The following is a 17,574-nucleotide window of genomic DNA, read 5'->3' as shown; positions in this document are numbered from 1 at the left end:
ATTGCGAGAGCGGTATCGCACAGTGACATTGACGTATACGCGAATCACTGTGGAACGACATTATGGCGAATTACGGGGAAAATCTCTTTGAAAGCAACACCATTACCCGTCTATCGATACGCAAATATTTCACTCGACCGGTACCAATTATTCCCATTGAGGTAAACCGTGCTTGGGTCGCTTTAATCGCGGCCATTCATACAAATTGAAAGATAACCGTAGCCGTCAAACGCAGTTGCGGACTGTTACAGTTCGAGTCACGTTTCAGAGTAACCAGTGAACGGCGTATTAAAAATTAACGGAAATACGAGGCAAACAAATATGCATCGAGCTATTAGGGAAATAGAGTGAAAACCGTGATTACCGATAAAGTGAACAGATTGTTGTACACGCGTATTCCAGATTACCATTAACTTATTCGTGTAATAAATTCGCATTCATCGATAGATATATTTTTATTTGACGAGGGCCGAACTTTTTTTTGCGATGATACTCTTCATTTAACGCATCATCCGGGATGAATTAATCCAGCAAGAGTATGAAAAGGATTAGCGACGTTTTGAGTAAGCCGCTGCTAACAATGCAATGTTGTTTCTCGTCTCAGGCTGCATGTACACTCGGCAGGCGAAGTCTCGAAACTTCGTTGCGCAATATGGCTGGGAACAGAGTGATGTTACGCGCAACAAGTGGAGAACAAAGTTTCATTCGAACAGTACATTCAACCGTTCCCTACCTATATTATGGCATTAAAGAAACGATCGAATAGAGCAGACGTTGTATATCCGTTGCGAATCTATCTGCACGGCGCACGCAACTTTATGCGAACACAACGTGTTTCACGAGAAACGGCGGCTACCATTTCGAGCCACAGGAACGAGTCGCGAAATATAAAAGAAATTACAGTCGAAATCGCCAATTCACTGAACTCTTTTTCCCGGTTGTTTAACGCGACGCAATGCAACGGTTCAAAACAAATTGAACTAATTGAGCATTGTCCTGTAAAGCACGCGCCAAAGTGCAACTCATGCACGATAATTGCCACTGCGTTACTAGTAACTTGACACGACTTTGACGTGACGTTAATCTGCGATTTCTCAAAGTGCACGAGGTAGAGCTGAACCGACGGATAAGTAGGCTTTACCAGGTACTAGGAATACAGTCGTGCGTTTGTGGAGCGAACTATGTAGCTCGACTAATTCAACCTGTACTTACACGCGATCGTCTGTAGAAGTAAAAAATTACTGAAACCGATTCGCCAAAACTTGCAAAATTAAATTCAACCGCTCGAATTGGAATTCTAAACGGTGCTCCGAATGCTGACAGCTCACTGTTTTGCGAACCGCGTATATACAGCAGACGACTACGATGCGAGGTTCTGAACGAATCCAAAGTGAGAGAAATAGCGGAAACAGCAGGATCGTCCGGAAAATAGCTAGCGTTCTTCAGGGCGGTTCCACGGGCCGTGAAATGTGCTCGGGTAACTCGGTTTTCTACCGACGTGGTATCTGATAACACAGACGTAAACCTGAGATAACATCCTTACATACTAACCAGCCACTCTGGTGCTTTAAGTTCGAAGGTAGCCGGGTATGTTCATCGCGTACGACAGATAAAGTTCGCCGCCATAGGTACCCATAGGAAAGCACGACTTGCACGGGCGTGTTTCTCTGAAAATGGCGATATACCTTTGTTCCTCGCAGACGGATAATTCTGGATTTGCACGGTCGTTGCGATTAAGAAATTTCGTGTTTCAGTCTAAACCAGTGTCATTCTACTAAACAGACGTTGAAAGTCATCGTTTCTCTCGTGCGGCTAATCTCTTCTGTCCAGCCATTGTACGGCTCCAACCTCCGGCACATGTACCATATCTAAACGACGGATTCAAACGGTTCTACGCAAGCACAAGACGAAATCATGGAATCAGGCTAGGAAGCGGCAACACGACGTAGGCACGGTGTCGACTGTTGCGTCTTGAGGGTGGACGGAACCGGGACACTTCCGCATGCAAATGCGAAGGCGTACAATCAAAGCACCGGCGAGACGATACATATTCAAGCGGTCAGCATGGGTAAACACCGGTCCAAACGGACCGACGACGGTTTACCTCGGGTAGCTAGCTGGTGCAGCTGTACGCACGCACACCATCGGCCTCCGCAACGTTCTGTATGCGGCGAGGAACACGTCGTGTGTAGCGTCGCGACGGAGGAGAGTGGTTAGGGGGTGGAGCAGCGGTAGAACGCTTCGAGGTACAGCCTGTATACACGGGGCAGGACACAACGGAATCTAGTTGGGGTCTATGGCGGATATACGGCGCGTACACCGCCGACAGGCCGAAACCCATCAATTTCCCATTCAATTCGCAGCCTCGCCTCTCTCGACGAGGCGAATGCCAGTCCGAATGACGCGACTCCTGCGAACCTCTGGATCCCTGCCGCGTTCCGCCCAAGAATGGAATCCTCTTGCACGCCGACGTAAACGTCGAGGCGAACGTCGGGCGAACGTCGAGGCGAACGTCGAGGCGAACGTCGAGGCGAACGTCGAGGCGAACGTCGATTCCAGCCGTCCTATCCGTTCATTCTGTCCAGTCACGTCGCTTAATGCGAATTAAATATCAGCATGGAAGAAAGTGATACTTCTTACGGGGTGGTTCGTGAAGATCCACCCTTCCATTTTGATCGTGTTTGTACAGAAGAGGAAGAGGAATCGCGGACGCGTCGTGGGGAGTCGTTTTCATATTCCAGGAGCGTTATATTCCACGAGAATCTCTCGAAGCCGTGCTTCATATTCCGGGCTGAAGGTGTTGTTTGAATTTTAAACCGATGTGGCTGAGAATCTTGGGAAACTCGATTGTTCTGACTCGGTATAAAGCAGCGGTGCAATGTGTCATTTGTAACGCGGTAACTTTCGACGTCTAGTTTTCAATAGAGCTAATCAATCAAACGTCAAGCAACTACATGCGTTTCGTTTTGTACCGATGGATATCTACACGCCATTGCTCGTATGCAAATTAACGACGGAGAAAATAGACGGCAGGAATAGTCGGTCGGCGTTGGAAGCTTTCAAAAACTAATTCGATATTCCAATTGTATCCGACGATCGCGTTAGAAGCTGAGCTAAATCTTGTTTATCCACGGCTACATTTGGCAAAATCAATCGCGTATTAATACCCGCGGACTGGTTGGTAATTGGATCCATTGTGAATGCGATATCTTGTTTGGTAAAATACCTCGGAAATTCGATCGAATTTACGCGAGTTTCACTCTCGTGTATTTTTTACCATTTCCATTTTACAGAGAGGTTTTAATTTATAGAGTTTCATCGACGTCGAAGGCCCTGGTAATTTCAGGCGAACGAAATTGAAACGAGTGGAAATTACCGGGTGTACGGATGATGCGAGACATGAGTTAATCTCGAGTCGTTTCAAAGTTTATCACCGCAGTTTCGAATCGCTACAACGTTTCGTCGCATCGGAAAGGTAAATCCAATCAAAGTCTTGCGCCGATCGATGCATCGAACAGCGACGCGACTGGAAAAGGTAATTTTTAATTTGGTCATTCGATCATTTTGGTTATTACACGTGGATTATGCGTTATCACGTATGATTACCATCTTTCCCGCAATTGTTATTTTATCTTCGCACACTGCACAGCTGTTTCATCTGGTTTACGAGCCCCTCGTCTTCGTAATTCTCATCATTATCTTCGTTACACCGCGTTCGCTGGCTGCTCGTTACCGGTCGACGTCATCGTCCCTTAAACGTCCCAGATTCTATTCCCATCCACGATTTTCCTCGGCCAATAAATGACATCCTCGATATTGACCTTCCGCGGAACCACCATTAATTCTTCTATCTTCCCAGTTACGTTCCTAAAAGGACAAACTTCCCGTGATATTTCCTGACATCTGCTCCGACGCAACATGGCTCTGGAAAGTTCCAACGGAGTTATCCGCGTTTTACCGTCTTATTGGTCGCGTTTACTTCATTCGAGACAGCCGAGGGTCGCAACGGTGAAACGTTTAATGAACGAAATAAGTTTTTACGCCAGAGCCGTTGATAACTGATCAGAGAAATTGAAAGGTAAATGAAAACTATACGACAGAAGGAAATAAACGAGCCTGTAACATCAGAAACACAAAGTTTCGAAGACACTTCATTTTGACCATTTCGGTATCCGGCGTTGAAGCCTTTAGAACAGTTATTGTTCGTTTAAATTTCTCTCGTCCCTTGTACGAGGAAATTTCAAGTGTCGTGCAACAATGTCGCGCGAAACGAGAGCTCCACTTTCCGTGGCAGCGTGTCACAGGCTCAAAGACATCGTCGACGAAACGACGTAAATATTTACATGCATTTAACGAAGTTCATCTTGATCGTGAGACAGAACTGGGCCACGGATGCTCAAAGAGCGAGAAGGAATAGAATCGACGCTGTGTGGCGGCGCGCGTTTGTCGCCAGGGCCAATTAGCGAGGCTCGCGAGGCTCGTTTCACGTCAATTTCACGGGGACAATAAGCAAATTAATTCTCTTGGATCGTACTTTGATTTCGTTAGCGTTTTCACTGAAACGACAGCCCCTGATGCTTGGTCGCGTTATTTCGCGTCAGCAGCGTCGTTATGAAAACCCTCAATTGCACTCCGAGTTGCACTTTACCACCGCCCGTCACTATCCCTCTTCCAGTCCTCCCTTTCATTCTGTGTGTGTCTATACGTACGTGGATATCACCCTGTGTACGTGTGCAATGCGATGCACATCGCTCCCCCTCCTCTCTCTCTCTCTCTCGCTCGCTCTCTCTCGCTCTGATGTAGCGCGTCGAGGGAGTTTCGCGCGTCGATGCTCCGCAACGGCACAGATGCTTGCTTTAACGTCGGCCGTGTAACCACGGCGTCGCACCTCCGGCGTCGCGACGACAATTAAGCGACGCACGACCTTCCTTTGAACTCGGTGTCAATTTCGCCACCGAATCAACTGATTCTATTTACCGTCGAGTAATTACCGCCATTGGCGTATCCGGCATGCTGCGCCGCCTGTGAAACGGCCAATAATTCCCGTTCGACGCTTAATTAACGTGTCACGGATACTCTTTGCCTCGTCTACTTTTTATCCTCTTCATTCTATCCCTTCTCCTCCTCTGATCTTTTTTCTCCTTTTTCGCTACACTTCTTTTTATCAGTTTTTCCCTTCGCTCTTATTTTCTGAATAAAACACGAACATCGATGTTCGAACCCTGATTTTTACCATCCTCCCAAGCTCACGCAGCCAATTATATTTTAATCTCTCCCCGAGCGACGAGCATCTCGACCGACACAGAACAGGCTTCCGTTAATTACCCATGGATCTCGTGACATTATTATCCAAGCGCCCACATAATCAGCAGGCTGCTCTATCGAGGGACAACCGAGACAACTTTCTTTCCTCTTCACGAGCGAAGGATGTCCCGCTGACTAATCAATTTTCTATTCACCGTCAGCCTTCGTTGATGGATGACTGGCGATCGAAGCCAGGGGGTGGCAAACGGGGTTTTAATATATCATCATCTATCGTCTCTCTCAAAATCGGTCATCAGTCTTCCGAGCAGGGTGGGAACAGGCCATCAAAGGCACAGATAGGCGTAGAATCTTGTCGCGCTGTCGTCGCGAACAACGGTTTTGATGTTCATTCGTTCGTGTCCAGCCAATCGATCCGTCGAAGGGACAACGTACCTGGCCAGCTTATCGAGCCTAGCAAGCCGTTTCTTTTGCGTGGAGATCTCGCGACAACGTACAGCGGAATAGTGACCGACACGTTACGGCCAGGGCAACGCGCTTCGAAACTCTACATTCGTTGTTCTCTGCAATCAGTCGGTTGCCGGACAAAGTCACGACACTCGCCAACACGCTTCGATATTCACGAGATTCTTCCCTGTTGGAAGTTACTTGGCTCTAGGTTGGGTTAGGTAAAATACTCGAAGCAAAGGCTACGATTTAGCGCGTACTGTTATCGATCTATTTTGCGAATGATACGCTTCGACGTTCGAAAGATCAGTGAACGTACCACCTCCATGCGATATCTATCTCCATGCGTTTAAGACGTCTCACCGTTGTGGTTATTTCAGTTTCGTGAAAGAACGAATCCAAGCCGAGCAATTTGTTTCGCCTTATAAAATAGAGTACCACTTTCTCTTCGTTAGTTCTCCACGAGGAATTTTATAATGGTAGCTGCGTGACTATGTTGCGTGCGTTTTATTAATCATGCTTCGCGACCAAAAAGCTGGAGAATCTATGTACGAAGCCCGTATCGGCGCCAAACACCCTGTAGCAACGAGAAAATAAATAGGGCTTGCTGTTTGGCCTCGTTCGCCGTTTCATGAGATCGTTTCTTCCCCGAAAAGAGAAGCGTCGTATCTCGAGCTTTCTTTCCCCACGGGAATGTAGCCCGGCGGATGTACTCTTACGGACGGAGATAATGGATAACCGCGTTGCAACGAACGTACGGCACATCGGCTTATCGCGAGTTCGCAGAGGGATGCCCAATGGCGGCTTATCGACTCACCGGCTTGACAAGCTTCCACGTCCTCTCTAGAACGGTCCGGGATAGCTGGAAGATGACGAGCGCCGATCGAAAGTCCTGCGAGACTTTCGGTAGTTCCCCGTGAGAGTTTGTCTTATACCGGTTAGCGATAAAGGAAAGCGTCTCACCAGTAGCCAGATTCTGTTCGCTAGATTCTCTTCGCTATATTCCGTTCTCTAGATTGGCCGACGTTACACACGTTGCAACGGCACGGGATCGATAGCTTTCTCACGCTATACACGAAATTCCCTGTACGACTTGCTGGTTCCATGTAGCTTTTCCAATAGCACGGCGCACAAAGCGTTCGAAGCCAGTCTAGCCATGGATCTGGGACAATCGGTGGAATTTCTCGATGTGTACCGATTTTCCGCCACGGATCAGCGATTCCTTCGACCTTTATTTCCAGCGAATCGCACAACGTCGGGCGTCCCGTCGGCCCCTGGCCTTTTCCTGCATTTCGGACACTGCCGCGCCACCGGCTGCTTAAGTCAGGAGAGACTTCATTGCTTGCGAGATTTGCGGAGCGGCAGCGCTTTGCTCGTGGATTACGCAAATTCGACAGTCGTCCCTGGATCCGGGGTCAGCGTCCACTCTGTGCTACGTATCGCGAAGCGAGTACGCGACGAGGGAAACGGAAGTTGCCTGGGACGATCGCGTTACGTTCAGTCGGAGACAAGATGAAATTCGAAACCCTGCGTGGCAGGGTGTTCCGCGTTCCAGGATTTTAGAATTTCGAATGTTAGGATTTTCAGTGACCGAGGCGGGATTCGCGACACGTAGCAAACAGAGGGACAAGGCGAAAGTTTCCGCCATTGTATGGCGTCTCATAAATCTTGGATGACGAAATATACGGAGCGTGGAATTCGGATTCGCTGCCAGCTTTCTCATAATGAAACTTCCTCTGTCGAACGGGTGTGTATCGCGCGGACGCCTTGGAAAATTGACTTCCAACTCCGTTTGCCTTACTAAGCAACTCTAAATATCGCCCAGTTTAATCAAAGAAGACTCGGAAAAAGTAATGAGAGGGTTTTTAGATAAACTCGGTCCGTGTTTATCCCCTGTTTACCGTGTTAAAACGAGATCGAGGTTGCTCTTTCCTACACCGGGCGCCATTAGCAGCGAAAAAAGAGAGAGGGCAAACAGCAAAGTGGATTATTGGGACTGCACGTGGCTGTACTTACAGATTGTAGTGTACGTCCGCCATGTTCGGTCGATAGCGGAGCGCCTGGACGAACGCCTCCTCCGCCTCCGCGACGCGTCCCTGAGCGCTCAGCACACTGCCCAAATTACCATAAGCTGTAACAATCACAACGGAACATTTGTTACAACAGGGCCACACCGACGAAACGAAAAAAGTAACGGTTGCTACAAAAGGGAAATATTACTTCCTTTTCGATACTATCGCGTTTATTTATACGCCAGCTATAGAATTTAGCAACGACATAAATTTCCTCGTTATTCTGTCTCTGCGACTCGAATCTTCAAACAGCATCGTACATCACGAGAGTACACGAGAAACGATACGTCTCTCCATGATAGATTTTTAAAGGTGGCGCACAACTTCTTCTTGAAAAGCAATAAGACGCGATACAGGCACGGTCGAGACTCTTTCTCCATCCCCGGGGTTCCTTCTTTCTCCCCCCCCCCCCCGACTTCTTTCTCGGTTCTTTGTATTTACGAGCAATAAACCAGCGTGCACACGCGATCGTCGGTGCACACCGGATAGCGCGAATATCGTGCCACAGCGCACACGGTTGCAGCGAGCTCGCTTCCGCTTTTTATCTTCGACCAACAATATCGACTGTAAAACATTTTCCAGACCTTTCCGTCACTGATTTGGACCGATGGCTACTCGAGCAGAGAGTAATAAATGAATCCGGGATCGTAAAGTTGGCCTGCAAACGCGTCACGGACCTTCCACGATTCCTCGTTTCCTTTCAATTCGAGAAATCGCAGGTGCGCTTTCGTTACACTTGGTGTAGCTGCTGCAAAGTTACTCAAAACTATCGACTTCAGTGTTCGCGATAGAAAGTTTTGAAATTTTGTTTATCGATCCTTACAAAGTATCTTTGGCGATGATAACGCTGCTGCAGTTTGAATGAAAATTTTAAGAAATGAAGTTTTGTGTAAAAGAAGTTTCGCTAGAGGGAAGATTACAGCGGATAAAAGAACAAGTAGATTACACGACATTGCCTTAAATAAGGTTTACTATTACGCGAAGTACAGCTCTTTCTCGGCTTGGCGAGGTCCCTGTGCGATTATTTAAAAAGCTCTTGTATCTTCACGCTTCAAATTATTTTTCATTAGTACTTTAAATACTACCGCGCCGTGTGGTTTTAAGATGGATATAATCTGATTACGGGCTCTGTCCGTGCACAAACGTAAGCAAGAAATAATTTCCATTAGCAAACAGTTCTCCTCTCTAGGGTTTGTTTAAAACATTTAGTCACCTAACGCGACTTTTAGAAACGAATAATAAACCGCTCGAACTCCACATAAAAATTAAATCGTCGGGAAAAATTCTCAAACGACCCTGCTACCTTTTTAAATTCCCGAATCGTTCGAGTCGACTTTCTTCGAGCGTTTCCCGTTTCATTCTCGAGTCCTGAATCAAGCTCGCGTATTTAGAGCGCGTCGCGTTGGTCGGTAGCACGCTGCAGCGTTTGTCGTTAACGACATCGGGCTACGGTTTGAAAATTTTCGCCGTGCTTGGAAAAATAGGGAAAATTCCGCTCGTTCTACATTTTTCCCACGATCGAGTGTCCTTCGGTCCTTTGCGCAACGGTGGTTCGATCCAGTTAGCCGTTTCTTTTCAATTGCGACCGTGGCGAATGGGAAAGTGGAGCGCGCGCGAGCCAGCGAATTAAAGAGCACCGTGCACTGACTGTGCGATGTAAATGAACCGAATGATAGATTGAACGTCATAGGACGAACAAAAAGAAACGCGCCTCTTTAGAACGTTGAGCGAAATAATGGAGAGGAACGGAGCACGATGTGGCCGAGTGAAATGCGAACGCGAAAGAAACGATCGACGAAGAAAACACGGCCGAATGGAACTACGAAATCGGAAAATGATTATCCGTTATTATGCATTGCCGCCTCGCACTTTTTCTAGTATATCATCGAACGAAATTCCTTTAAACGCTTCAACTAATTTACGTCTTCCATTTGTTCAACGTTTTCCCTATCTTCATATACCTAGTTCTCTTGCCATTATTTTAACACCGAAACAAAAATACGATGCTTCTACGCCGGTAACACGGCGATAATCCACAAGCGGCGAGGTTGGCATTTTAAATCAGTCGCGATAAATAAACGCGATAAATCGCTGCAGAGCATATTTCATCGTCGTGCGATTCTATCGAATGCCGCGTTTCGTGCTACCCTCCACTGAGCTATGGCCCGATTTTACGCTCGTAACGCGATCGCTGGCTTCCTCCCTTGAAAATCGAACCACTGATTCTTTCCCTCCAGTCACGTTCCAGTAGACTCGCGCCTAATCGTCTTCGCCGGGCGGAGGAAAAGTCGCGTTAGCGGAGGAAAATACCGGTCAAATAGACCTTCGATGGGATGGTCATCGTGCCAGCTAAAGCGAGTACAAACGACATCACGTACCGTAGACCCGGCTGACTTTGAAGCGAGATAGAGCGTGGAAGAGGAGAAGAAAAAGTAAAGAATCGAGGAAAGGGAAGGAATCGACCGCAGAGTTTGTTGGACCAAGGTTCCATCCGGGATCTTCTATTTGTTGGCCAAGCCTGCTCTAACTCTGCGTCGTCTAACTTCAATAAACCAACGATCGATATGTTCCTACGTGATTGAATAAGGGATTACCTAGATTATTTAATAGGGAAGTTAAGTTTCGAATCGATCGAATAATTTCTCTGCTGGTTAAAACTTCAAAGAGAAGAGAATTAAGCGATTAAATAGAGTGCAAAAGCCAGTGGTCGCTGTTGCAGCATACGCAGCCTATCAACTTAAAACACAAATCTCTTTTTTTTTTTGTTAATCATAGCATAGGCGTGCTGTGTTGTAACTTGTGGTAGCGTTACCCTAATCTTCATGGCCAGTTCTCATAGGTGAGATATTTCTATTTTTTAAGGAAACACAACGTCGAGCTGGTTGTCATTCCTAAACTCTTCCGCGTCAAACAATCACACATTCTACGTTACACAGCGACAGTTGCGTGACTAGGGTTATATCAAATGCGCCCTCGCTCGATCTAATTTCCCGCCAAAAATCATTCAAAAGCAGACTGGTATCGATCTAAGTACGTTCGTTGATCCTTAATTGTTTGAGATTTGGAGTGGCCGCCTGGTAATTACCGCGACGATTTATGTGAACTAGATGCGATCTTCGGGCAGTGGGCCTATTGTACAGTCAAGGTACTTTAGGACCCCACGGAGAAAACCCATAAGGCACGAAACTTCTTTATTTATGCTACATCTCAAGAAGACCGGACACGCGGGTGTCCCCAAATGTAAGGTCACCCGCGCGCGAATCTTCATGAAGGCAGCCAACCCATGCTCAAACATACATCTTTACCCAATGATGAGTTAGGAACAGACTTGAGACCCACCCACCACGAACCTTCCTCTACGACAGCAACATCACCAAGAGACACTCTTGCACCAGCATTCTAAGAGTCAACATATAACAGTATTCAGTCAATGGCTATTATATTTAACAGGATAGCCAGTGAATCAAAGACAGTTGTATTCAGAGTATTAAGTGGAATAAATAAGGTGAACTAAACCTCCACCTTGGACGCTAATAACGTTCAAGGTTCGCGATACCAACCGATCAGTTGTGCCTGACTGGTCGCTAGTTAGTTGAGTGTCGCAACATTAATAATGTAATATAATGTAATGATGATCCTTAGTAATATTTCTAACCACGTCGATCCTTACACTCTTGGTCTACTATGCACCTAGTTTTTACCTCGGCCATTAAAACGATCCGCGAAGAAAGGCTTGTGACCGGACGGATATAGGTGACACGAGAGAAAGGTTGTCGGTGGTGTTTCAGCTTCGGTTCGCGTGACCGCCTCTCGCCCCTGCCAGCCGGCACCCTTTTGACGCGAAGATTAAAAGGGAAACAAAGGTGAAACTCGACAAAGCAGGTATGGAGCATCGTTGAAACGGTCGTCCGGCCAGCTATGTTTCCAAGAACATTGTCTATTCGAGGGAACTGTGACTCGCCGGAACTCGGTGAAACGAAACGACCGCGATAATAGCGTTCGGAAACTGAGGTGGAACCGGGCTCGGTGAGAAACGGAATCCAAAGGATGCGTCGGACCACCCACGGGTAATTAGGAGGCCAGCGGTGCGATATGAAGTTCAGATCGGTTAGATAAAGCCGGTAAAAACGGCCGGAGGTGGACAAAAACGGACAGAGACGGATAAGCGAAACGATAAAGCTCAAGTAGAGACGGAGAGAGAGTATGAGAGAGAGAGAGAGTATGAGAGAGAGAGAGAGGGAGAGAGAGAGAAAGTCGCTAGGGAAACCGATGCACTTCGGGTCTCGGGAGACCCGTATCACTGATTCATCGAGCGAGAGTAGCTGAGTAAAGAGGAGCCAAGGAGAGAGGATTACAAATATTCTGGACGATATATTAAAGTTTGGAAAGAGGTGGGGTAAGTTGATCGGAAGATGCTCGATGTATTCATAACTTTATCAGGATACATGGAAAAAGGTAAGTGACGCGGCGGATAGACAACGACGCGAATTATAAGGGCAGAGAGGAACGCGTGTATTCGCAATAACGCGAATAACGTGGGAGGGGCAATGCGACAAATAAAGGGGAAGATAAAACGATCGTGCGGGGTATAGACACGGCAGTAAAGGTACAAGGGGACGTGTCTAGCGGAGATATATAAAAACAACGGACGAAGACGGATAAGGACTGAGGACGATAAAAAGTGGACAGGTGGCGGAGGAGGGTACGAAGCGACTCTCGTCGAGCTGGTATTGCATGTCGCGTATCCAGCTCAGCCGGCAATTTTATGTACACGGTAGGCGGATCGTTGGCCAGCAGGCAAGTTGAAGATGAGAGGCTGGATAGCGGGGGTCAGCCGCGCGCCGTCGAAATGAGTCGCCGTAGAGAAAACTGCCAGCGATATTCGAGCGACGCGGGCGGAATTTCATTTTTACATTGTGCTATACATTTCGTCCTTGCGGACATATCTGTCTTCGATCATCAGCCGGCTTTATCATTAGCACGCGACTCGTTATTATCGTTATCTTTTTAATTCATCCGCGTTCGTCGCACGTGCAACCTATCTTTATTGCTTTTCCTAGCGACTGCGGTACAGAGGGGACACCGGGTAGATAATTAAAATGTTAATGGCTTGGTAAAGTGGCAATTGTTGCTGGCTGACGTATTCAACGTTGAATATAAAATACGACGGGATACTATGTTCGATGCTTGGAAAAAATTTAACGATGAACTGCGTATGTTAGTTGTACGTCCCGTAGGTATATAACTTTCAGAGTCGGTTAATAACTGCCAGGAATACGAGACCTTATGTTCCCCCTTGCAGAAGTAAGTCTCGCAATAAAATTCCCATTAATCGATACGAAGAGGAAAATAATGAAGAGAAGGGACTCACCTTTTGGAGGGTTCACGTGCAGAGCCGATCTATATAGGCTCTCTTCGTCGAACCAGTCGGCGTTCCTTAACAACGTCTTAGCCGACATCAGACAAACGAGTACCGCCGTAGCTAGCAGCACTGCCCTGCCTTTCCTTCTCGACCCGTGTCTTCTTGCTATCTGATAACATCCAGAGATCGCGGCTCCGACGATCAGACACGCGCCCACGCTCGGTAAATAGAGAATCCTCTCGGCTATGACGAAGCCCACGTAAAAGAACAAATTGCTAGCCGGTAGGAAGGGAAGCACGAGGAAACCGAGGGACGCGGCGACACCACTCGCAGCCGCCTGCCTGCTGGCGAATCCGTTGCTCCAGATTAATCCATTGTTAGGCCTCTTCGCGCAGTAACAATCACCGATCGGCCCGTTGTTATTGTTGTTCGCCGCCCGACACCCATCCGTGTGACATCCTCCTGTTCGCCTGCCGGCACACACGGGACACCTGGACGACATGGAGCGAGGATACTGCACGAGATGTAGACTAGTCTCCCGGACTGGTCGACGAAGCGTCTTGATCGTCCAGATCGAGGCGCCGATTAGCGCCGTGTACAAACAGGCGGATTCGAGGTTTCTCGCGTCAAGGAGGCTCGTGATTCGCGGCACGGCGTCCATGGACCAGTCGAAGCTTAGCGTATTGGGACAAAGTAACATCCTGGCGCTTGCTGCGGGTAGGTAGAGGAATGTGAGACCGCGTGTCAGGCGAGATGGGTGCCTGGCCGTCGGGTTGTCCGCGCTCGCGAATTCTGGCCTCGTGCCGGTAATCCTCAGTCTACCAAGAACCAACAGTGCCAAACTTCCAGACACGATGCCGATGCTACGTGAGCGAGTCAAACCGCAATTCACCTGGAAATACAAATAGTCCAAATCAATTATAAGTTGTGCGCGTTGGGTACATAATTTCTGATCAGTCGGCGGTGTCATATTCTATTTTCTATCGTGTACGTAAATGAAAGGTTTCGTTGCTGCTCGGTAATTGGTAATAAGATATTCCCAGTCAGTGATTTGAATAAATGAATGGTGCATCGGACGAGTAATTCATCACGGTCTAATGGTTGTCGTTCGTTACGAAGTATGTACACGGTTTTTAATCGAATGGTATGAAACCGTTGACAGACGCGAATCACGGCGAATGAAGATTAATTAAAGGCCGTCATGGTTACGAGCGCCAATATCGATGTTCATCCATAATTAAACGAGGAATCTTAATAATAATTGCACGTGTTTCGACCAAACAGCTGACTCATCTCTCTTCGTCGCTTGTAAATTAAACTGAACGATCTGCATCCGGCGACGGTTTCCAAAGTAATTTAACTAGGAAACGAAACCGGTCTGTACCTTTATCGGTCAAAAGAGTCGCTCTTTCATGTCGAAAACATTAATTTAAGAGAGGTACCCTTTGAAAACCGTGTGTTTTCAACAAGTCGACGTGATGGGAAGCGACGAACGTCGGCACGTATTTTCCTGTCTTTATTTCAGGAAACTAGACGCGTTCGTATATCGTACGCGGTCAAACACCGAGCGCATAGATGACGCGTCCTACTCGAAAAAAAGAGCGCCGTGGATAGGAAAACCGCGGCTGTAGACCGCAAATATCGATTCGTGTCTATTTTTCCATTTGCCAGCTTCGTGATAGGCAGAGAGAACACTCATAAACAGGATCCAAAAGCATCATGATGACTCGTGTGGCAACGTATGGCAGGTTCGTGTCGAACGCGTGTTCGCGTCTGGCGGATGACCGACGGAAGAGGAGATTTCGCTCGATCGGATTTGGCAAATGAAGCGCTGATATAATACGGTGAATTTCGTTCTTCGACGATTTGTAGATCGGGGTGCGAGCGAAATAACGGTAGAAGTAGAACGAAAAAGAAACAAAAGGGACCGGAAAATTGTTGAACAAGGAAATATAATTTTATAGCAGGTTACAAGAAAATCGCGGGAAAGGCGTGCACGGCACGCTTAATCGACGCGATGCTCTCGAAAGCCGGCGCGGCGTTCCGTGCAAATGAAAAGTAACGTCGAAAGCTTTTAAAGCGAACCGTAGCGCGGCGTAATGCGAAAGCGACATTTTAATGGTAAATTGCGGAGCCGCGGAAGAAGTCGTGGGCGATAATTGCGAGCTCCAGAATTGTAACCGGCCTGGCTTTGTTTCACGCCGATGCTATAATTCGCGATAGATTCGTACGAACGGTCTTCCTTCCCCTTTTAACGATGCTTTTAATATTACCGCACCGACGCCACGTGTAAAATTGGATGCGACGGGACCCTCTACCGACTAAATCGTCTCGCTTCCGCTGAATAATAAAATAGTTTTTATCAGTCACCGTGGGAATGGAAATTGCGAACAACGAGTGACCGTGAACCGAACGAATACTCGTGTTAGACCAGATAGCGAGCGAAGAAAGATTCAAAAGATACAAGTAGATTAATCTGACAAGTATCGTGCGAAAAGTCTAATTGCACGTGGCAAAGAATATATAGTAGAGAGAAAATTATTCGTATATTTCATTGTCAAACGTAGTTTTCATTGCTTCGCGCTATATTCGGTGAGAAGAATCTGTGCAACTTAAGATTACTATATCACCTTGGTAACTAGAAGGGACGTTTTCAGCAAGAGCACAAGGGACCTGTTCTATCATTGAATAAGAATGGAACGGTATGCGAAACTATGAGATACCATGAACGAAGGTCGAAAACTTAAGCAACATAGAAGTACCGTATTGTTACAGCTTTTGAAGAAAGCAAGTTTGAGGGAAAGCCCGGAAAATCGAGGAGTTATGCTCGAGCCGTGGCGAATTCGGGCTAATCAAGGGACGATAGCTCTCACAGGGTGGAACTTTTGGCAAGTTTGCGACGCACGAGTCGAGAAGGAATAATTCGCTACGGTAATGTAACCCAGTTACACAGCGTTGCTGACATTTTCGGTGCCGCGATAAACCGGGAATTCTGGTTTGAAGTTCGACGAATAAAGGACGCCTTTGACTAGAAAGCCGATTAACGAGGATTTAAGCAGAGCTACGTGGGCCTCCGTCGTAAATGAATGGAAATTGCGCTCTGTCGTTTTATTAATAATTCTCTTGGAACGTGCCGAGGCTCTTTCTCTCTCTTTGATTTCTAACTCGGTGACTATACCCTCTTCCACATCTCCTAGTTAATTATTTATTTATTTGTTTATTAACGACTTAATAAGAAACTGTTTAGTAGGGATACATACAATAATCGTCATTACGTATACGCAAGCAAGACGCGAATATGACGCTGTTCAAAGGTGATATGTGAGCAGAAAGTTAAGAACATTGGCGAATTCGTTAACATTCATAATGACCACGTTGACGCAATTAAAACGACCATAAATAGCGTGACGAAGTTAGTGATTCTTGTGTGAGAAGAGGACGATATCTTAAGCCGGGCCAAGAAACATAGAATTTTGACTAGCGGGCCTATCGTAAGACGTGGACGATTCAGCGATGTTAGAATAGGTTTGAGGTGGCTAAAATGTGGACTTGTTTGATAGAGAAACGAGCGGATGAATTCGTAATAGCAAAATATATTGAAACAAGTGTAGGTACAGAGGTAGTGAATGCCAATTTTGATCGTCGCTCGCTCAGTGCTACAATACCAAAAGAATATCATGGGGAGCGCGTTCTTGTGTAACTCTAGCTGAAGGTTGCAAGAGCAATAAAAATCTACTCATAATATTTTTGGTTTCTAGACTTTGTAGCCTAAAACAACGTTAGTATTCGAGGCCACAATAATATGGATCTCTCCCAGTTTTGAATTTTTTCCGGTTCAACCTTGGAACTTTTTCTACTGCCCTGGGCCGCTACAAGTCGATACATAGTAGACGAATAGTTATGGACAATGTAGAACACGGGCAAAATAAAATTATACTTTCAAGAAACGAAACAAAGACGAAAGAAAATAAAAGAATAGAGCCAGCAGAAATTTCCTTAGAAAACTGTTTTATTCTGGTCGAAAAATGGTTAGCTTGATCTCTCGTCTATCTTGAATTTTGAGACGACGCGACTCGACGGAACAACGGCGAACAAGTGTGCCATAATAAGAGGAAAAATATGGACGATCAAGAGCAAGAAAGATAAAACAGGGACAACTGGATAGGACAGAAAGGAAGAACTACCGAGAGATCGGCCTCTCGCGCGGCGCTACACTCGGAAGGGTGTCAGGAAATGCGAACGACCCTTGGCACCCCTCCAACGTTCGTCGGTTGGCTGGCTGGTCCACGACATGCATCACGCCAGGCGTCTGATGCATCCAGCGCATCCGGATACGATGTGCAGGAGAAAAGCGAACGCCTGGAGGTTCAGCGTCGAAGGGTCTAGCCGTGTGTCTGGAGGTGGTTGAAGGTGGTTAAAGCCGTCTAGAAT

General features: G+C 46.8%; 1 protein-coding gene across 2 annotated transcripts in view; it reads right to left on the bottom strand.

Moving 5' to 3' along the window:
- The window catches only part of Tmtc2 (Transmembrane O-mannosyltransferase targeting cadherins 2), a 215,607-nt gene that overhangs the window by 68,572 nt on the left and 129,461 nt on the right, over window positions 1–17,574 (bottom strand). For both annotated transcript variants that reach the window (XM_033332298.2, XM_033332297.2), the window contains exons 6-7: window positions 13,153–14,035; window positions 7,726–7,840 (exon numbers count right to left, since the gene is read on the bottom strand). In XM_033332298.2, coding sequence (XP_033188189.2) covers window positions 7,726–7,840; window positions 13,153–14,035 — 998 coding nt within the window. The remainder of the gene's footprint in view (window positions 1–7,725; window positions 7,841–13,152; window positions 14,036–17,574) is intronic.

Source organism: Bombus vancouverensis, chromosome 8, assembly GCF_051014615.1.
Source record: "Bombus vancouverensis nearcticus chromosome 8, iyBomVanc1_principal, whole genome shotgun sequence".
In the NCBI taxonomy this organism is placed as follows: domain Eukaryota; kingdom Metazoa; phylum Arthropoda; class Insecta; order Hymenoptera; family Apidae; genus Bombus; species Bombus vancouverensis.
This window is presented reverse-complemented; position numbering and strand designations above follow the sequence as displayed.